This window comes from Pholis gunnellus, assembly GCF_910591455.1.
Source record: "Pholis gunnellus genome assembly, chromosome: 5".
NCBI classification, from domain to species: Eukaryota; Metazoa; Chordata; class Actinopteri; order Perciformes; family Pholidae; genus Pholis; species Pholis gunnellus.
In genome coordinates, this window is record NC_136531.1 from 12,810,012 (window position 1) to 12,832,238 (window position 22,227).

At 40.2% G+C, this 22,227-nt stretch overlaps 2 protein-coding genes across 3 annotated transcripts in view; both read right to left on the minus strand.

The window, feature by feature from the left end:
- Nucleotides 1-2,243: 2,243 nt before the first annotated feature.
- LOC306696728 (uncharacterized protein) lies at nucleotides 2,244-10,962 on the minus strand. 2 transcript variants are annotated; one of them, XM_079160407.1, is made up of 4 exons: nucleotides 10,895-10,962; nucleotides 7,480-7,624; nucleotides 6,083-6,167; nucleotides 2,244-4,966 (listed from the first exon to the last, which is right to left on the minus strand). In XM_079160407.1, the coding sequence occupies exons 3-4, from the start codon at nucleotides 6,098-6,100 to the stop codon at nucleotides 3,824-3,826; spliced, it is 1,161 nt and encodes a 386-aa protein (XP_079016533.1). In that variant the 5' UTR covers nucleotides 6,101-6,167; nucleotides 7,480-7,624; nucleotides 10,895-10,962; the 3' UTR covers nucleotides 2,244-3,823. The 2 variants fall into 2 exon arrangements, with proteins under 2 accessions (XP_079016533.1, XP_079016532.1); XM_079160406.1 differs by lacking the exon at nucleotides 7,480-7,624 and adding an exon at nucleotides 6,346-6,426 and having other exon boundaries at nucleotides 10,895-10,949.
- Nucleotides 10,963-15,734: 4,772 nt separating this feature from the next.
- Nucleotides 15,735-22,227, minus strand: part of LOC306696419 (potassium voltage-gated channel subfamily KQT member 5-like) — a gene marked incomplete at both ends in the record, with an annotated part of 93,497 nt that continues 87,004 nt past the window's right edge. The window contains 5 exons of the mRNA XM_079160023.1: nucleotides 15,735-16,982; nucleotides 17,462-17,588; nucleotides 19,062-19,169; nucleotides 19,493-19,624; nucleotides 21,126-21,234. Coding sequence (XP_079016149.1) covers nucleotides 15,735-16,982; nucleotides 17,462-17,588; nucleotides 19,062-19,169; nucleotides 19,493-19,624; nucleotides 21,126-21,234 — 1,724 coding nt within the window. The remainder of the gene's footprint in view (nucleotides 16,983-17,461; nucleotides 17,589-19,061; nucleotides 19,170-19,492; nucleotides 19,625-21,125; nucleotides 21,235-22,227) is intronic.

Consider the following 22,227-nt stretch of genomic DNA (forward strand, 5'->3'; position numbering starts at 1 on the left):
TCCCAGTGCAACAGTGTGGCTCATTGATGTGTTGTGGATCATTTAAACAACAATTACAGTTACAACAGTTCTAGGACACACAAGATATATCAGGCACAATTGTTGTTATATGATCAATTGATTCAGTTTCTCTGCACACGGAGTTTGTGGACAAGATGAAAAATATATAGAATATCTTCGGACTGATACTTTAACCAGTGGTCTATGCATTTAAGCCAACTGGTTATAATGTGATGGCAAATTATCAATTTTGAGATTAATACCTTTATTTTATTTTTGAGTGTTTTTGAAAAGCTTTCATGGAAACAATATACTTAGCCTACAACCGCCATGACCTCTTAAGAATCGGCAATACATGCAATCACCTTGTGTTTGACTGAGAGCGGATAACAGCAGAGATCGTCAGGATCAATTTGGGCCACTATCTCAGGAGGAAGACACCGGCGTTGTTGGAGGGAACAGAAGCAGAGAAAGCGAGCAGGCCTAAAGAACCTCTTTATTGTTGTGTCGGCATGCGCAGTTTGTAAGACAGCAGTCGTGTATCAATTCAACTGTCAAGTTAATGTTATGATAACTTTTGAAATATGGATTCGATGTGTTTACATAAAGTGGTTTGGAGCAAATAAATTAGGAAACTGTTTGGAAAAAGACATTTTTTAAAAGGCATTTAAAAAAATTCTCTCTGGTTCTGATGTAATTGATGCCATTGAAGCGTCTACGCTAACCTCTTTAGGAGCCGCCATTGTTGTTTAGAACAAACAGTCGCCTGTAAGAAGTAAAATAAATGTCTGTAAAATAAAACAAAACTTGAATTGGCTGACGAGCTAAACGTTACCTCACGGGCTTCTCAATTTAAACGTTATCCCTGTGTGGTGGGTTTTGCAGCTCTAAAGTTAGTGAATACAGCACCATGTGTAGTGTTGGTGAACACAGCCACAGGCCTGGCTCCTCCCCCCATCAATTCTCTTATTTAGAGCCAGATTCACCTGTTGGCCTATGCTCATCTTTTTGGCCCTTGACCTCTGTCTCTGTCGTGACTGGCAGTGTTTGCTGTTACAGGTGAGTGGCTAAAGTGACCACTTAACATATCAGCCTTTTTACACTGCATACTTAGTTTACTGCCTTCTGTTCTTGACGTGTTTGCTGTGCATATTGTTGTCCTGCCTATCTTTTTCCCATGTGATCCCATATGTAATTTAAGGTTGAGAATGAAGTCACAGAGTAAAATTGTATCTTTTCAGCCTGCAGCATGGTGAGCCCTGTTAACTAATTAATAATGTTCCCTTTTGTAGGTTCACCTAATGGTTACCGTTTTCTTCAGTGAAGCAGAGCAAATTGTTGAGAGGCTAGTTCCCCTGTGGTGAGGTCCCGACACCATTGCATTTTAAAGCACTGGGACATGAACGTAGGCTGCAGCGATGTTGCTTTCAGGATTGCTGTGCTGCACAGAAGGTGAGTGAGTGAGTGGGCTCTCAGTGTAGTCTGGCCCCACCACCACCACCACCATCACCACCACCACTGGCCAAAGCCAGCTAAGATTCTTGAGACCACATTTTTTGGGGTGTAATTCCGCAGGTGGCGTTCGTTCGTTTATTTCCTTCTCCTCGCCGTCGCCACAACTGGATTTCTAGGTCTGCAGGATGGGCTTTGCGCATCTCCATGGTAGTTGGTCCCCACCCCCACTCGCCACCGTACATTGTTGAAAGTAATTCCACATAAAGTCATAACCCTTATGGACACCTGTTGTTTGGCTAGCAAGAAGAGCTGCTCCTTTATCATGTTGGCTTTCATTGGAATTATCTTACTGGATGAGTATTTCTTATTTGAGTTGTGCTAAATATTATTCAGAAATCCACCTCAAAATCATATTACCATTCCCTGAATTGAATAGGTTGTCTTCATTATCAGATACTTCTCCAGAAATGTTGATCCAAGTTGGTGAAGAGTTGCTGTGCGAGCAGCAAAAGAAACATTCTGAGTAAAATGAAAAGTGCCTCATTGTTAGTAAGCCTTGAATTTACAAGCTAACTTGTAGATTCTGATGAAAAAAAATCTTCTGATGCAGTCAGACAATGTTAAAGTGTGTTTTAATTAAGCATTTAACTGTCAGTAACCTGTCATGGTCCTATCAGACTTATCAAAAATGGTGGTGTGATGTATTAGCGGTCAGTCATTTACAAATTCAATTGAAACCTTTTATTTCAGACTTCACTAATTAAAACATTTACTTCAGCAAGTATTAATATATTCCATTTATTAGTGACGCACATTTGTTATCCTCCATGGTATCACAGACTAATACTACACATTGTAATATACACAATATACAAAACAGTCATTAATATTGAACTGTTTTAATTGTTAATGTGAGTTCCAGGTAATTGACCACTTGCAAACTTGAAATGACAAGTATCGCTCAGATGGACAGCAATCCAGCTGTGACTCTGTCTCACCACAGTCCACACTTTGTTACAGACAACTGTCTCCAGCTGTGAAATGAACTGCAATCTTTGTTGAGACCACTACATTCATACAGAGCCCCGTGAACAACAGTAGTGTTTTTAAAAAAATGACACATGCAGTAGGTTGGACAGAAACACTGCAGGATCATTTACAGACCTTGCTGTCAACAGTTGAAAATATAATGGACAATTATACTCAGCCCAGTGAGGTCTGACACAAATGTATTTGTTTCAATGCTGTGAGTAACTCACGCAAACTTCAGATCGCTGATACGTTGTGGCGGCGGCGGTTGACAGCAGATAGCTCGGCAGATACATTTCTTTACATATGATTAGGGTAAAGCCGAGAAGCATGTTTTTTGAATTGGACAAACCAATCGGCCATACTTGTTACTACCACCAGATGGAGTCAAAGTAAGACAATATAAAGCCTTCAATCTTAAAAGAATTATACAATAACTCAACTAATAATACTTCATACATATCCTTTACCACGTTTAACTTTAATAACATGCTTATTATATTATTTTCCATTGAAAATAAACTTTGAATTAAAGCATAGTCATATTCCTCCGGTTTGAGTCTGATCACAGTGGACAGGTCTTTGTTCCTCTGTGACGTTGAGAGTTGTTTCACCGAGTCAATAGGATCTTGATGACTTTGGAGCGTCAGGTTCTCTGTGACCGGACCAACAGATTCCTACATATCAAAATGTTGGCCTTGATGTCTTCCCTAAAGTAATCAGTTTCTTTGAGTTATCAATATTAGTCTCGCGTTCTGCTAACAAATGTTAACATTAGCAGTGTGACAATTAGCAAGCTAGTGTTAAACTTAAACACAAAAAATGTAGTTTTTCACTACGTCTTTGATAAAGTCATTTTTTTTTAGGTTTCTTAAAAAGCTCACTTTTTTATTTCAAAGCTCTTTGGGATGAATTTCTAGTAGGAAAGGTGCCATACACATAAAGCTCGTTAGTCCAGCTCCTTTAGATCAGTCAGAGAAGCACTTGTTGTATTTGTATTAGTTTGTTGCACTTAATATATTCATATTAGTTCGTTGCACTTATTGTATTAGTTTGTTTCTGCACTGTACATTTGCTCTGGTTTATGCTCTTAGATGCTTGTTTAACAAAGGAGATGCACTTATGACTTCTGGTGACTAGTAGTTCTCTTGAATACCGATGTTGAATACACTTATTGTAAGTCGCTTTGGATAAAAGCGTCTGCTAAATGACTGTAATGTAGTGTAATATCTTATTTCACTGTGCAATAAAGCACCGGTTGTCTAAAAACTATTACTAACACAAACAAAGCCCCACTTTTGCACTAGACATGTCCCCTAACTACCATGAGCACACTAGTTTATTTTGTTGTTTTTTGTCGGCTATCGTTTGTTGGTTCTGTTGGTGAGCAACTCAGTTGTGCTTCTTTGTTACACGCAGTCGAACTCTTATCTATTCTCTCATCTAAATAGTCTTCATCTATTGCAATACAGCGGTGTTTCTTCAAGGACTGGGATCGAGTAAACAGTCTCTTGCACTGTGAACACCAGTATGGTTTCTCTCCGGTGTGCACGCGCAGGTGTCGGCTGTAACTATATGAGCTATTGAAAGACTTCCCGCATTGGTCACAGCTGTACGGTTGCTCTCCAGTGTGAATGCGGAGGTGACGCATGTAGTTACTTAGACGACCAAAGCCTTTCCCACATTCTTTACACTTGTACGGCTTCTCTCCAGTGTGCGTACGCACGTGTTGTTTGTACGTTTTCGAAATGGAGAAGCTTTTCTCGCATAGTTCACAGCGGAACGGCTTTTCTCCGGTGTGGATACGCAAATGTGATTTGTAATTACCTAACTGAGAGAAGCTCCTCCCACACTGGTTACAGCAGTATGGTTTCTCTCCCGAGTGAACACGCAGGTGTATCTTGTAACTACTAAGGTCACTGAAGCTCTTGTCACATTGGTCACACTCGTAGGGTTTCTCTCCAGTGTGGTTACGCAGGTGCAGACTGAAATGCCCCGACTGCGTAAAACTCTTTCCACAGAAGTCACACTGGTACGGCTTCTCTCCGCTGTGGCTTAGCTGGTGTCGCTTGTATGAACTTAAAAAACTAAAACTTTTTGGACACTGGTCACAGCAGTATGGCTTTTCTTTAGTGTGGACACGCATGTGTATCTTGTAAATACTGAAGTAACTAAACGTCTTTTCACATTGGTCACACTGGTACGGTCCAGTGTGGTCGCGCAGGTGTTTTCTATATGAACCGTGGTCGCTGAAATGCCTCTCGCACTGTTCACAGCAGTACGTCGTTTCTTCAGCGTGGGTCTGCAAGTGTATATTGTAGGCATTAAGCTGGCTGAAACTGCTACCGCATTGTTCACAGTCGTACAGTTTCTCCGCAGCGTGTGTGAGTTCATGTCTCCTTAGACTGCAAATCCGACTGAAAGATTTCGCACACTTGTGACACTGATGGGGTCTGCTGCTGTCTGTGTCCGTCCGTTTCACCTGAGGAAAAAAAGAGAAATAATAGTCAGAGCGGAGGACTTGATGAAATACTACGTACTATTGGAGTCACATGAATGACAGATTGTAAATACCTTATCTCACTGATTGGCGAGAGAACCGTGCCAAAAGACATGTTTCATGTCCTAAATTAGACGGCAGAGGAGGCGAGGCAGGTGATCAGAGAGGGGAGAGGACGCTCTTGCCAAAAAAGATGTAAAGGGGCTTCTTGTTTTCTTTTAAATGCTTACATTTGTCATGTTTGATACGATTGTCGATTAGAGTAGAAATCCATTTAGTAAATCAGTTAAACTTGTTTAGCTGCTCTTTCTTTTTCCGTCGGCTGACCCTCTTGTCGGATCTTACTCCTTTCTTACTTGCAACGCTCAGCATTGATGAATAATGGTTGATGCTCCTCTCTGACACGTTTGTTGTGGTCACTTTCCTTCCTGGTCTTTTTATGTTTTATGTTGGCTGGAGAACAATGAAGTAATGAAATACCACCGCCCACTGCTATGGTGCGTGTCTTTGCTTTTTCCTCAGAACATTTGTTTAGACCTTGTTTGAGTTGTTGTTAAAGAGAAACTCAGAGCAGCAGATGTGTAAGTAGAAAGTTGTCATTTCCTACTTACTCTGTCTGCATTGTGGAAATCAGTGATAGATATCATAACTTTATACTACTTATACTGCAACACTCCTGCTTTTCCGTTTTATCCAGACCGTCACAATGGAGGAAAAATGTTACATGATCAGACAACATGCAACAGACCTGCAGTTTGCTGCTGACAGAGTGGCTAAAGACACCGCTAGACTAAGCTTTACTTAAGAAAAAGAATAAGTTACTAATTTGTTTGCTTGGGAAGCTTCGTACACCACTGAAACAGCAGGAAGTGTTTAGTTTTGTTGACAGTTTCTTTACACTGATAGAAAGAATGGAAGAGTATAAATATAGCATGGAAACCGTGTCTCTGTTAAATAGAGAAACCGAGCAGCAGAGTATGAAATGAATGTTAAGCTGATTTAATTGGTGCAGCGGCATGATGGCAGACGTGGTTGCTGGGCTTTTAGTCTGTGGTGATGACATAATCCTGAATAATGTTAATTTCTATTTGATCTCACCTCTACTGATGAACTCATTTCACTGGCTTACTGGTGAAAGTCAATGTCCTCCCGATGCTTTTCCTCCCGTCAGCACGTTCCAGTTCTGAAATCATTAAAAAAAACGACAGGCTGGTCAGAGCAGGAACACCCACTATAACGGCAATAATACTGCAGCTAGTGGGGATGTACCAATCCAATCGCAGACTGATGGGTATCGGCTATATTGAGCCCAATCCGATCCTTCGTTTTACGTCAACTGTCACAAAAGTGTTTTTACTCACAAAACTTTTATAAACAGCAACTATGGAGTGCAGCAGTGGTCTACTCTTTAACTCTCTGCCGTCAGTCTCGCCTCCATGTCCCTGTGAAACACCACAGACAACAGCAATACGCAGTGTGAGGCTGTTTATTTGTTATTCACCCAATTTATGTGCAAAAAAAAAAGCCCTGCGAGCAAAAATCCAATAATGCAATCTGTGCAAAACATGTACAGCCAATGAAGACCAACACTCAATGAAATACAGCTCATTCACATAACTCAGGCAAACGCAAACAAGGAGACTTTTAAAAAGGGAGAGAGACAGTGACGAGGCCAAACTAATTACAGAGGATTCTTTATTTTGTAAAAGAAAACAAAAAAATATTGAGGAACTGCTTGGATGGAGGCAACGTTTTTCTTACTGCAATGCAGAGCTATTCCATTTTTATGCATATACACCGGAGTGATTTTGATAGCTTTAATGTACTTGAAGTGTGAACTGAGCAGCTGTATTGAAGTATCGGATTGGTACTCGGTATCGGCAGATACTCTATATTAAATGACGTGAATCGGAGGGTATCGTTTTTTTGAGGCTCAAGCATCAAACCATGCACTTCAATGACCTTTTGTTGTAGATTGTTCCCCGTCTCTCTCTACTCATTTCCTTAACTTTCTCTACAATCAGCTGTCCAATAGAGGCAATAAGATCCTATTAAAACAATTATTTCATACATGTATACATTCTTCATGATGTTTGTTGAGGTGGCTTGCCTTAACTAGAAAACACTGCTAAATCCCTGAGTTACTCACATTAAATGTACCAATGTTGGGCAGAGCCGACAGCTGAACATTGTTTTCATTTATGCAGAAGCGGCCTAAATAAATGACCAGATGTGCACTAAACACATTGAAATGATTGACAACAAGTGTTCTCAGAAGAAAGTGTATTTTTATCAGTTTAGCTCAAATATACTGTCATTCCTCACATAAGCCCAATTCCGTTTGTCATACTAACGACTGAATCTATTTGTTCTTTTCTGCATCAAATTCTGTCTGGATTGTGTGAACGGGGCTCTCCGATTAAAATGCAAAGAGGCGAGAAAATGCCGCGTGATCACCTACAGTGCAGCTGGAAGTTGCCAGAGTAGAGCCATACCTGCTTATTCAGATCTCAAATCCAAAGTGTTCTTGATGATGTTTATGTGGCTCAGTTATTAATCAGTAATCAATAATAAAAATAACAATCAGGGGAAAGGGAGCCGACTGGAACCAGGAGGAGAACCGTGTGTTGCAAGATTAATCTGCAAAAAGAGAAAAGATAATGCAAACATAAATATGATGTCAAAGTAGGGATGTTGGTTTCGGTTAATGTTGAGGCTGAGACAGTTATGCATGTCCTTATATCATGAGGGAAATGTTCACGGCAGAGAGATTGCTCGGAGAAGATTACACTTTTTATTGCCACAACTTTTAACGTTTAGCTAATCTGATATTTGAAAGCCATAACATTTTGTATACGATTAACACGCATGGTGTCAATGTATAGTAAGTTAAATGATAACGCCACAGCTTAAGGGACGTGACGTAACGCAAATTTATGATCACACATTTCTGGCACTTCAATATCAACTTGCACTTTTGCAGTTGCTAGTGAAATTTGCAGGGAGCCAAAGTGTATCCTGTGTAACTTTGGGCTGCGAATTTGACAGTGAGTCCCTATATTGGGACAGTCAGCTGCAGAAGTTGGCCGTAAAACTACTAGTGCGCTCTTCACGGTGCTGCTGACCCCGTGAATTTGGACCGTTTATTTAGTTTGAGTGGGTAAATATGGTGTTGGGCGGCAGGTGATAATTGTGCTCCATTTTGTCGGTTACCACCCAAAAAACGTGAAACGATACATTACTATGAATCAGCGCCTCCCCTCCTTCAGTTATATAAATAGGCAGAAGAGTGTGCAGGGAAGGAAGAGATTAACACTGGGGCTCGACATGTTGTAACGTTACAGGAATGAATCATTAGTAATTAATTAATTAGTAATTATCAACTGATTGCTTTTGTGAAAGTTTAAGTGCATTGGATTCTGTGCAAAAAGATAGTATGCAATACTGAAAATACCAAATCCCCACAATACAGCATTATTTATATTGAAAGTCGCTTTCACATTGTGTTTTGGTTTGTATGTTTGTATAGCAGTGGAAGAACAGAACAATGAAGGCAAAAGCTGTATGGAGAGAAAACCACTCAGAGATAACCAGTTGGGTTGAGAATGGTTGTTTCGGCCTGATGAATATGTAACAAAAGCCATGTACACACACAAAAAGCCTGAAGAAGCATGGACGACATTACCTCTGATGAAAATAACTTGAATCAGGTGTGTAATTATCAGTTTGTTTACAGAATCCATCTGGTATTTTGGGGCAGGCACAATGATTCACGATTGAAGTTTATCTACTTATTTTTCAACTGGTTCTCAATTCTATGAAATTTGTACTTAAAATATTTATTCTATAACACCCGTGTATGATAATGGATTTCAGAGAACAGAAAGGAATGTGAGAACTATGATTTGACAACCACGGATGAATGAAGCTGCTCAGGAGGAGCCCCTAAAGATTCCTTAAAAGAAGCCAAAGAAGACCTACCCAGACCACCACAAATGCATAGGCATCGGTTATTTCCTTAAAAACTCATCTCTGTCCAACCACATGACATATCTAGACTTGGGCGCATGAAAAACTAAATATGGCTTATATGAAACCACTTAGTATCGTATGTTTTTATGTAGAAGTCTAGTCTAGTGGTCCAGTCTTAATCATTCCAGTAGACAGTCTTACTTCATCTGCTCCAAAGTAGAGCTGCACCGAATCGACTAATCAAACTAATATTTCTTGGATTATTCTATACTAGTTTATTCATTTTTAGGATTATTTTTTAAATTCCACCAAAAGAAATATCAAAACTTGTCATTCATTTTTCAATACTTTATTCCGTCATCTTAGTAGTAGATGAATCCTCTCAATGTTGATGATCTATGACCTTTCCTCAAGCACCACCGTCAGACCAAAACATATAATCTCTACTCTGACTACACTGCCACCCCCCTTCAATATGACACGCAAGAGGTTGTGTCATATGTAGATGACATGTTCAGAGGCGGGTGGGGCATGGTACGCCCTCGTTCCACAGCCAGCATGTTCTAACCAAAATACTGCATTCAATAATCTAAACTTAAATATGTTTTTGTTTTTCAAAACTCAGAAAAATGCCATGATGACCAAGATAAGTGTGAAGGAGAAAGGTAAAAAGCTGCCACTTTCCCATGCTCTGCTCTGCTTTTATAAAAACGTACTTTTATAATAGGAGCAGGAGGAAAACTCCTACGGATATTTGTGTCATTTGAGATTGTTTTGTGTGTGAGATAATTCAGGCTGTACTTAACAAAATGACCAGGTAGTCACAACTTTGTTTGTCACCCTTTTCAGCCATGATGAGTTTGTTACATAGCAACAACAAAAATGTTTTTTCTCTCTTTACAAATCAAGAGTTTGCAAACGTTGCATTTCTTAACACACAAAGTCTGATTTTACTTGAACACATTTGATTGCTTTGACTCAGCTTTGGAAAATAGTTTGCAACGAAACAGGATGTTCCGCACGTGCAAAAAATAAATCACCTGCATTTGTGTCAATGATCTAACCTGGGGTTTGTCATCAGCACACAAAAGCAATGGGAGACCATGATGAACCAGCAGAGGATGGACAGTGGCAGCAAGTAATGCAGAAATCTGGCAAGCGGTAGCTGCCATACTACAGAGCAGCTTCTCTCCTCAGGCTGTAGGACTCAACTCATCCTCCATGCTTCATCAAATGTATTTGTCTTATTCAGCAGAAATGGGACTGGGGACTTAATTCTGTTGCGCATTGACAATAAATGAACCTCTAACCTCTCCCTTCAAGGCCCACGCAGATTATCTTTGTCATAATTTGTAACAAGTACCTGGAGTTTACCTTTATTGCTAGTTTTACTGCTGTTGCCCAAACAGATGCTCTTTCTCTCTCTGACTGTCTGGTAAAGAACGTATTTACATCAGAAGATACACTGTAACAGCTGCTTTCCTCGTATGTCTGCATGAAGGAGGTGCTGTTTATAGTCGAGCTTTAACAGTTATTTAGGTTTTTATTTTTTGTGTAAATTGCATATGAATAGTATTTTCAGTTATCAACAGCACGTTGCAAATGTGATCAAAACGTAAACAATTGCATTGACCGCATCGTAACGTTACATCATCCATTTAAACATGAGACACAACGTCCAACGGTGTCGATTATGTTAACGCGAGTTTAAGGTCCGTCAAAAGAAAACACAACGCTAATGAGGTTTATACCAACAAACAACAACCAGGCTCATCCATACGGGGCTAGTTTAGCACAGCAGCGGCCTAGCTTTACGCATCCAAGCTGACGCAAATGAATATGCGCGGAGCAGGAAGCAAGTCGCTCCATTGCATCCAGTGTGCGATCACTAATCACTGACAGTCCCAAACATAGCAAGAAAAACAGTGCAACATGTACCTTTCGCTCTCCCACAGTCTCTCTTCTGCTACCAATTTCTATGATGTTGCCACGCAAATATCGCCATCTTGGATCATCTTCTTCGTTGGTGTTTCACGGTAGCCGGCATTCGTTATGGTTCACTGCTGCCATCTTCTGGAACGTGTCTGTCACTGTGCCACTTTCATTCTAGATCATTTTCACTAACTTTATTCATTTGATTTACCTCCACACTCTGGAATGCTGGTTAATGCTCTTTATGTTGTTCCCATTTTCCCAATTTGAGTTGGCATCACTTCTCTTTAGTGTTTATTGATGGCCGGCAGAGCAGCTTAGAGGTGCATCACCACCATTTAGTGGATGGAGATTAGAGCAGTATTTTGATATTGAAAATTATTTAAACGCATATAATCCTTTGTGATGGTTGTAATTTCTGCATAACTTGACGATATTTGTATGTAAATTAACTGTTTTAATGATTGTTTGTATCTACCTTCTCATTTCCAAAGGAACGAGATATCCAAAGTAGCACATGAACAACTGCACTTTTTCTTTTTCAAAGCATCTCTATAATATTGCTCTCATGTTCTTTCTTTCTCTTTTCCCTGCTATAGAATGTCATAAAAAGTAATTAGTGGTAAGTAGTATGTCAAAAATAAGTCATACTATATAGCATGTTAAAAAATCATAAAAGGTCGTAGCCTATAGTGTGTCTAAATGAAAAAGTCAAAATAGTGAATGTCGAAAAAACATCATATACATTCATTTTTACACTATATTCTTAAAAAGGCCTTCACTGCTGAAATACCACCTTATAACCACATGATGGCGTCACAGCTCCGGTTATTATTCGTTTCTTGGGCTGTAACTATATAACGTTACGTATTTGTATTAAACCGTTTGGTACGAGGCTTACAAACCGAACAATACGTTTGAATAATACTAATGCATTTTGGAAAATACAGAAGCTTAAATTGTAGGAAATATAATGTTTCCTGCGCTTACTAGGAGACAACGGTCTGTGTGACCTCTGACCCGGAACAAAAAGAACCGCAAGAAAAAACAGCTGACGCTCCGCAAGTGTTCCGGGAGGCTAGGCTAACTAGCTTAAAGGAAAAACAACAGCAGTAACACGCATTCTGCTACACACTCAAGGGCCAGTCAGATATTAGATGTAAAAAAACGAACCAGTTGACTTACCAAATGCTGATCACATCCTCTTTTCTTTGTTGACAAAGATTAATCCCACGGTTAAATCCCAACTCACAAATCCATTTCTCCTCCTTCAGCCATTGAGTGTTAAAAAACAAAGCTAGGTAAAAAAAAATTTAAAATCTACACCAAGCAAAATACAAAAAATATCAGAATTTCATTCTTATCTTTCAATATGAACTCTTACTACTCCAACTAAGCCTCTGCTGTAAGTTTCGTTTCACGACAGTCACGTGCTCGCCCACTGACCAATCACAGCACAGAATCTCACTGCAGCGCTGCTGCTAATGCTGACGTAGCTGTAGGCCTGCAGGCCGAGCGTCGTGTTCACACCAAACGCGATGAATGCGGCGAGATTACATAAAAAGTCTATGTACAGACGCGATGAACGCGAATGGCGCGGAGCGATAGACGTGTCAAAACGCCGAAACGCCCCAAACGCAGAAGTTGAAATATTTGAACTTCTGCGAAAAAATCGGGTGACGCTCCAGCGCGATAGCCTATCAGCGTTGAGTTGCTCCCCATGTCATCAGTGAAGTCCTGCTGTTGTTAAATCAGCTGTAGCTGCCTATGGTCACCCAGAGCTCTATGATCCCTCATATCAGTAGAGACCGGACCAAACTATGTGTATACATGTGTGTCTTGCCTTGTGACAATGTGGGCTTTAACGTCAAGAATGCAGTTGCAGTTTATCTCATGCAGTTTAACCACTGTTATTTGTAAGCACTTGTTCATAAAAGTAAAGATTTTTAAACAGAATGTCTTTGTTGCTGGTATCATTGCTAAGCCTAAAGAACCTCACTCTTTCAGTGAATGATGAGAAAGCAAACGACAATCTCCTCATAGAATTTCCTTTATTGATGAATGAGACTCAAAGTTCACTTTCCATTACATTACAGGCTTCATTAATCCAACTGAGATTATTACGAGTGTGTAAATATGTGCACATAATTTAAATAAATTAAAAGACTCGAGACAGAATGTTAACGTGTTTTATGCCCTGTAGCAAAATGATCTTGGAACAACAACAAAAACGACAACATGAAATTCCTTAAGTCAGTAACATTTACAAAGAGAGAAAATGAAGACAACCATTTCTGTTCGGAGGAACCTAATGCACTTTTCTGGAAATTGTAGATATGGAGATGAATATGTACCACAAAAGCAAGGCACCAATATATTATACTTTATGTACTGCACATATTGAGGTCCTTTTACTTCTGATGCAATCAAGTTGAACCATACATAGTGATTTGTCTTAATGACATGGCATTCATTCTCAGTTATAGATTTGTATACGACAACCTTTTCATGCAAAATAAATGTAAATATCTGAAAGAAAGTAAAATCCACTAAGCAAATCCACAAAGCAAACCGACCCCAAGCCTCCTTCACATATACTCTGGTTCTGGATATGGGTCTTTGTTGAGGTACTGCTAGCTAAAGTTGATTATTCACCACTGAGGCTTTGGATGCTTTATTGGTAGTATTTACCTGCCGCTTGTGGTGCTATAATTATTCACCTGATTCTGTACCATGCAACAGGAATACATTCTGCAGCAAGTACACTTCAAGAAAGCAAAAATAATCCCACATTACACTGTATGAAAAAAGCAAACATTGACCATGATTTAAATAATATATCTTCATTTCATGTAAAAACAGGGTGGCAAAAAGCCAAATGCAATACACAGTTAAAATGTCTTAACATTTCTTTCAGTGTATCTGTTTCTGAACCAAAACAAAGTGCTTTGTTTATATTCTGACAAAACATCAAACTGATTATTATGAACCAAGAAATGACATTCAAGATGTGTTTCAATCCATGGCTGTCATCAGCTGGAAAACCAACTGGCTGGTGCATAATTGATGAGAGAATAAGCAACAACTGCTCCTTGTTCCTCTGAACTGTACCCAAGATAGTGCTGGGCGGTGTGACCAAAAATCTGTATCACAGTATTTCTTAAGATTCTGGTAGTATCACTGTTTTTTTCAGGGCATAACTGGGCCTTTATATAGGTTTATGTAGGCTTGTTCTACAGTCAGGAGTAAATAGAATATGTAAAAAATATATATACTGAAGGCTTTAATTATCATAGAATTAGCTTGGCCCCACAAAATTATGCAATATATGAAGAAATCAGAGTGCATGAAACAGTTGCAGAATGTATACTATTCCTATTGTGCAAACTGCAACATTGTAGAAACCAAAATGTTTTAAGATAGTTGTATGAACACTATAAACTGTTGTGGCGACTGTAGGTCGTGTGGTTGGTATAATGTTGGGACAACAGTTTGGCTGAAGTATTTACCCGGCAAAACATACATCGAATCCAGTGTTGTAATCATTGATCCCGTCTTTCTTTACTGTGAACACGGGGCACCTCATACTACAGCAGACAGTTGGCAGAAGTGACAGTGAAGCATCCAAATATTTGGCATTTACAGCAACACCGATAATTTTCTTTTCTGTCTGGTCTTTCCTGCTGTACTCCTCAGTAACAAGTTGTGGTTGTCCAAGAGTTTCAAAATAAGATACCCAACAATTCAGAGTATAACTAGAAAAAAATGAAAGGACCAGTCCTTTATCAGAAATGTGGATGTATTTTGTCTAACGTATTGGGTTTACAGACTTTTCAAACTGGCTTGTTTCAAGTCATTTATGTAACATTGACTTTGCTTTTTGTATTTTAAACCACATAACCACACAATGATTCTTTTACTGCTAAAATGACCTGATGTTCACTGTGACAAATTACACAACTCAAGCAAATGTCAGGAGTCTCACTGATTTACTGTACAAACATTATTGCTAACCTGAAACTGTAGAAAGAATACTTAAAATGTAAAACTGTATTGCCCGTATTCAGAAATTGTCAGCAAAAATACAAGAGCTGTAGCATACGAGCTAAACTTGCATGTACACTGGGTCGTTGTGTGTGGTATTTTTTGAAAAGATAGTGGGCAACCAAAGTCATTGGTTGAGGATAGTAATTCATACGATTTGAGCATAAAAAAAGATTTTCTAAAATAGACTGAATATTATAAAAATAAATAATAACCGAGAATCTAAAGTTTGGCAATGACAATGTAACATTACCTTCAATATGGAAGCCTATCATGTGTTTGGAGAGGCAGGTGGTGGATGTTGTACGGCCACATTTAGGAATGAAGTTCCATTTTTTTCCTTTACTTACAAAATATGCGAGTTGTGTTCTCAAAGCGTTTGATGTCCATGCCTTCCTACTTTAAGTGTAAACCGTTTCTTGCTAGTCTCAGTATCTTTGAATAAAAACATGCAATGCTGATGCTCTGTCCCAAGGTCACATATCAACCAACCGTTCGTCTTTCAGGAAGTTTAGTTGGCTTTGTCTAATAGCAAATTCTCATGTTTTGGGGGTCTTTGTTCCCATTATACAAGTCCTCATCTTTTATCTCAGATTTGTAAATCACACTCTAAAACTAAGAGTAACTCATGCAATGATATGCCATATGATCCGCCTGTATGAAAATACTGTGATTCTTATCAAATGGATCGACATGAAAATAAACAAAAAAGTTCCCACTGTTATAATCCCCCCCCTCCAAAAAGGACAAAAACAGTCTCTGTGAGGTGAGATTTGCGTGCCTTCTGAACAAGTACGCAAGTTTATTTTAGCCGCACGTGCGGCATGTCCAGCAAATCGGTGTTGCCAGCAGAAGGCGAGGATGTGTGACCGCTGGCCAGGCTACGGTTAGAGCCTCGGGACTCTGCCCCTACTCTGCTGTCAGTCTTCAGGAGCTCCGATGAGTAGGTGTGGGCCTCAGTAGTCCCCAGTGACAGGAAGTCAAATTCCTGCGCCTCTAGGTCCCTGTCGCTGATAAAGAGGTCCTCCTCACCCCATCCTCCTCCACCACTCCTTCCGATACCACCACCTCCCCCAGGGTCTTGGCTACAGCTGCGGAAGCCAATGGGGGAGTCACTGCTTGTACTGGGGCTTGGTGATGAGAGGCTGTGGCTGTGGTGGGCATCCTGGACAGTCCCTGGGGTTGACTGCATCAGGTCCTGCACTGACATGGACTTGCCCAAGCAGTCCATCTGGCTGGGACCAGAGCAGCAGCCCAGGGCTGGCGACACCAGGGGCTGCAGCTCCAGGCTCATATGTCTCCTCCAGGAGCCTTCTTCCTCAGTATTAAGCCTGCAATCTCTGTTGGTGCTGCTCTGCAGCTTCTGGCCCAGTCTGCCAGGCACCAACCCAAGGTCCTTCCCAAAACTGCTGCCCTCCATCTGCATTCCTAAACTTCCACAAAAGTCCTCCATGTAAGGGGACACCTCTGTGGAGGTCGCACGTGGCAGGTTGCTTGGGCCCCCACTCCGGCTGGGAGGGGGTGGTGGAGGAAGCCTCGCCAGAAGAGGAAACCCTCCATCTCCAACTCCTCCGCCCCCACCACTGCCGATACTATTTGGGGTGAGGATGGGTGGAGAGCTCCCCACTGCCTCATCAGTGCCACTTTCAGGCGTGGTGGCCTGGGTATGATGATGGTGGAGATGATGAGCGTGACGATGGTGGTGATGATGATGATGTTGAGGCAGCGGTGACGGGCTGAAAGAGGAGGATGCGAGGCCCGTGGATGACGAGGCATTGAGATTGAGGTTTAGCTCGTTGGGAGGCGCCAGGATAAGATGGAGACCTCCCTGGGAGAGGTGGGAGTTGCTACCAGGGGGGAGTGCTCCGCTGCCGCTGGCCTGGGTGGAGCTGGATAGGTCCTTGCCGAAGACAGGGGAGTGGTAGTCAGAGGTTTGCTCCAACTCAAACAGGGGCAGAGAGGAGAGTGTGAGGGCTGAAGACGATCCTTTGCGCAAAACCTGACGATAAATGTCGAGCAGGGAGTCGAGCTTTGACTCAATCGACTGGACCTGTGAGGAGAGAAAGGGAGGATGGGAGATGAGTAAGCAGGGACTTTTATATGTGATTATAACCTTTTCAAACTATTCTGGTGGCATAACGGGTGGGGTTCGGAGACGCGGTATAAAGTGACCGTTTTAGGCAGATTACATGCTACTATTTCTTGTGAAACAACAGCCGCTGCTTTACCCATTTAATCCCCATCAAATCCTTTTTTGGGAATCACACAATGGGCGACGAGATATGTAATTTGCAAACTATTTCAAAGTTACAAAGTATATATCAGTGCAGTATTTAGCAAAGTAATATTGTGATACATAACTTCACAATACATTTCGTAGGCCTCTGGTGTAATTAACTACTGTGACAATCAGTGACTGGCCACTGCCCTTCAATGAGAGGAATGGGTCTGTGCCAAAAACGCGTAGAGTAAATGCATCCTGGTTGTTGGTTATTTAATACATTATTAGAAAACAAGCAGAACACAGACCTGCCGCTCCACCTTACAGACTCGACCCAACATGCTCATGTCCTCTAAGATATCTCCATCAGACAGCAGCTTTTCTCGAATCTTCTTATCCAAAGGTATCTGGCCTCTCCCGAGGATCTGGTCCACTCTGGAATACACACAAACACGCGCACAGACGCACACACACAAGCACACACACAAGCACATGCAAATAGAATAAGACGTTAATGATGGAAAGAAAAAAAGTGACAAAGTAGAAATCCACAAGGCAGCCCACAGAAATGAAGAAAGGTTGAAACTGCAACAGAAAGATAGATTATCATAAGCATATTTTCTTTTTCAACAAATACAGGCAAATTAGAGGTTAGACTTCCTCACTGGATGAGAAAACATTACCAAACATGTAAGGATAGCATGTTACTAAATGTGTTTATTATTTATCAAATAGTCAGAGGTTTTCTTTATCTGTTTCTGATTATAATATCTTATTCATGACAGCACATATTCAGTTTCTTTGTCCATAGAAAGACTATTCCAGCTCAATCCAGTGAGGTTCAGCAGAATATGGTTAATAAAGTCCCTTTGTTAATGAACAAAGTTAAATTCAACAGAGGTCAGGGATAGCCCAAGGCAATGTCATGCAGCTATAATGCCACCAACATTTTGACAAGATCTTCCAACACCAAACCAGACTTGCATCTATAAGTGTGTCTTTGTCGAATGTGTGAATTTATACTTTTTTGAACATGTGTGTTTTTGCCACTTGATGTGGTCATATCAGACACAAGAAATGTCTCAAAAAAGCGTTTGAATCGAACACATAATCATAAAAATCATGCTTTTTGTGATAAGCCAATCACATACTAACGTACTGCATACTCAATCAATATGTACTGCATTTATTATTTATTTCCCAGTATTATTATGATAAGGAAAATTTCAATTATTGAATATTGTAGTGTTAAATATGTTTTCTACAGTACATTATATATATATTACTATATACTTAGTATGTTAGTGTGCAGTTCCAAACAGAGCTTAAGACCACGTGTTAACTGGTATCATCACTTAGGCCATGTGATGACAACTGAACAAACCCCATCTATTGTTGAAGACTGGGAGATGTGGTTGAAAACTCTCACTGTATAAGACACAGTATGAACTGCATGCAGCAGTTTCACCTAAAAGTCAACAACAGCAGGGGTCAGTATTACTGCAGCGATGGCCACTAATAATACACAGTTGTACTTTGAGAGTATAGTTTGTATGTGTGTGGACGACCTGGACGTGTGTTACAGAAGATGTTTCTTCATCACATGTGTTAGTTAGGTTGCAAATGCACCAGTCTGTTTCATCGGATGAAAAAAAAACAGCAAAAGCCCAAACCAAACTCAATATTTTGTTAGTGGATGACTTCATATCCAGGACAGAAGTGTGTGATAAAAGAGCAGTGCATGTGTGAAGAAAGGTTTCACCTCACTTCCAGATCAATCAATTCAAAGAAGAAAGTTCAACTTTGTTTTATAATCCAGATTTCTTTCTGTTTTAGTACTTCTTGAATTGAATGAATGAGAAGCGAACTGAACCCATATGTCATGTGAAGGATGGGGGGCATTCTGACCCCTGGGTGGAGTTCTTTCTGCCCTGGCTGTAATAGACAGGCAGGGAGGGGGAGGAAAAGGTCTTGGCTCGGCTGCTCACGGGCTGTGGGCCTACTATCATGTCCAGCCTGTGAGGGAAGCAAAGGGAACACACACACACACACACACACACACACACACATGCACACACAAAGGTACACATGTGCATACACATACATACAAAATCACAAAATGCAAAGAACAAACATCCGCATAACACACACATATACCCATGCATGTATAAGGTATGAGTGCAGGTGCACGCATCCATGCACACACATGTACATACACACCAAGACACAGATAAATCAGTTACAGTGTGCTCAAACAGCTCTAGATAGACTGCAAAGACTAGAGGAATGAAGTCTGACAGCTGTTGTTGTCATGCAGTGTGTGTAGTCTGTCATCCCACCTGGTCTGCAGGCTCTTGATGCGACACAGCATGTCCAAGTGACCGGCAGAGTACTGTTCAATCACATCCTTGACATCGTAAGGACGCAGGGTCTCCTTAAACTTCTTCTTGGCAACATGGAACTTCATTATCCTGCACAAACAGCAGATAAATTCATAAATCAGCCACAAGGAGGAGCTCTTATACAGTCAGTTTACACATGGCCTGCAGTGACTACCCAGAAGCTGAGAGATATTTAAAAAACTGTAGCAAATGATTATTTTAAAGTGTTTCTTCACACCAATGCAAACAGTCAGAACACCTGAACAATCACTTGAACATTATAAAAACATCCAGTGAGGTTGTGGCTGCTTATTTTAGCTGCGTAAAAGTTAAACTAACGTGCCGAAAAAGCAGCTCTGAATTTATGCACCTGCGGAGCCTCAAGGAAAAATTCAAGAGAATTTGACTGAATGTGTGAGTTTGAGAGGAAGGAATCTGGGTTAGGGTCCTTAAGGACTAAAGAGAAATACAACGAAGCCTGGCTTCAAATATGAAGTATTTCAACATAACATCAAATATTTAGGATTAATTAAGCAACAGTCAAAGTCATAAAAAAACATTAGGTATTATCGGTTAACAGTTTAACTCTTCCACCATAGTGTGTATAATGTAAAATAACCAAATAGTTCCAACTTTGGAAGAAAATGGCAAGAAATTTGCACTTTTTATACATTTATAGTGCTTTATATGAGCATTCACAGTGAATTATAATGCATTCACAATGCTTTGTGACCACACTCATAAACACACATAATGCTTTTTAAAAGAATGAAAGAACAATTAGCACGTTGCTGTTTTCATCCCACAGTAAAAACTTGAAAAAAAAAAAAAAAATTATTTTTCTAACTTTTAATTTATAAAACATAAGTTTGGAGCAGCTCCAGCCTTTATGCTTGATGACATCACAAATGTGAGACTTCTCTGGTCTCTGGCTATAAGAGAGAGAGCACCTCATGTTCACCAATGTTGATTGAACTTTCCTAGACCATGGACAAAACATATTTGAATTCTTAATTTAGGTGGCTCTCCTTTAACTTTAGTTGATCAGTTCTAATATTAAGAAATCCATTTTTTTAAATCAAGTGGGTTTAGCCATATATTACCTGACTGACAGATCAGAACTACCCTTTGATTAAAGTATAAATATAGGTGTTTAAGTCAAACTTAAATTATAATATTATCTCTAAATCAATCTTTTGTTTAGATTTGATCTGGGTCTTTCTTCTTAAAACAGTTGAACCATAATGTAAACATATTTAAGACTTAATTCTTGCTGGTGCATCAACAATGTACACTATTTGTTATTACTGCTCCTGTTTCACATCATGGTTCTGTCACTTTACATAGCTTTTCATTGTTAATGCTCTCACTAACCATATTTCCTGTCGCAACACTGTATCCAATCACATGAACCCGAGATGATCTCTAGAAATAACCATAACAAATACATGTCCTCCGGTCACTTTAATCCCCTGAGCATGTTCAATCAGGAGAGCTGCTAGCAGGGGGTTGCAATCGGGGTTTGTTCGCATGCAAGCTTGGCAGTATAACTAATACAGCATTAGTTGGATTGAAGGAGGCTTTGACTCACCTGACAGCTCTAATGACAGACTTTATGGAGGGCAGCAAGTCCTCTACCGAGATCTCGCAGTGACAGCCTTTCTCATCGTAGCCATCCTCCCCTGCCATGTTGGAGTCTGCTGGGAAAGAGGATACAGAAAAGGAGGATGAATTCAATATTGTTCATTGATCAGACTACATTATGTCCTCAGCAACATTTTACACGAATGCATAAAACAGTTTACTGTGAGGCAGGGACCTAGAGAGTGCATTTACTTGTGTTGCATTAGTCTTACTACTCTGAAACCTCAGTTGACACGCAGTAAGTGATCAGATTCGTGCCACTATTATCAGTCTTCCCTGCGTGGTTGTAGAACAGGGAGGTTTTTACTCTCACAATCATGGCAACATTTCAGGAACTCATTTTTGCCAAAAAAAATCCAACGGAATTCCTTCCCCCATGTCACTTTCAGACGCAACATTATAACAAAATGTTGAGCTGCATTTCACATTTTGTGGGAGGATGGTGGAACAAGCTGAAAACAAAACATTGACATATTGTCACCTTTTAAAATTGATACAGTCAGGCAGACTTGCTAGCATGTTGTGTTTTCATCCACCTGAGGAATGAAAACCTAAATTTGTAATTTTAAGGTGTGTGTTTGGTCTCCACCAACTCCGGAGGGAAATATCTGACTTTAGCTGCTAACCGCTCCCCTATGTGCACCAGCTATAGCTGCTAACTTCACCTGTCTGCCGTTCGGTGCTAAGCGGGGAGCATACAGTGGGTTTACTAGAGATTTTTCATTGAAAACGGCTGCCTGCTGTTGCTGCTGGAGACAAGTTTGATGAGAGCAGAGTTTGTGGGCCAAAAAAACAAAAGCAATGAGCTCAAAGAAGCTAAAATGCTCTGTAGGAGTGCAGCATTGGAGCATCGGTGGGTAATCACTATAAGCTACCACTTTCACATTGGGTATTTGATACACTTAATAAAAAAATAATAATTTGTGAAGCTTTAGGAAACCTGAAGTAAGGGTGTCCCAGAGCAAAAATCGAGCTGCATTACCTGGGTAATTCTTAATTTTTTAAAGTAAAGGTCACATGAACCTTATCAAAGTCTGATTATTGTGATA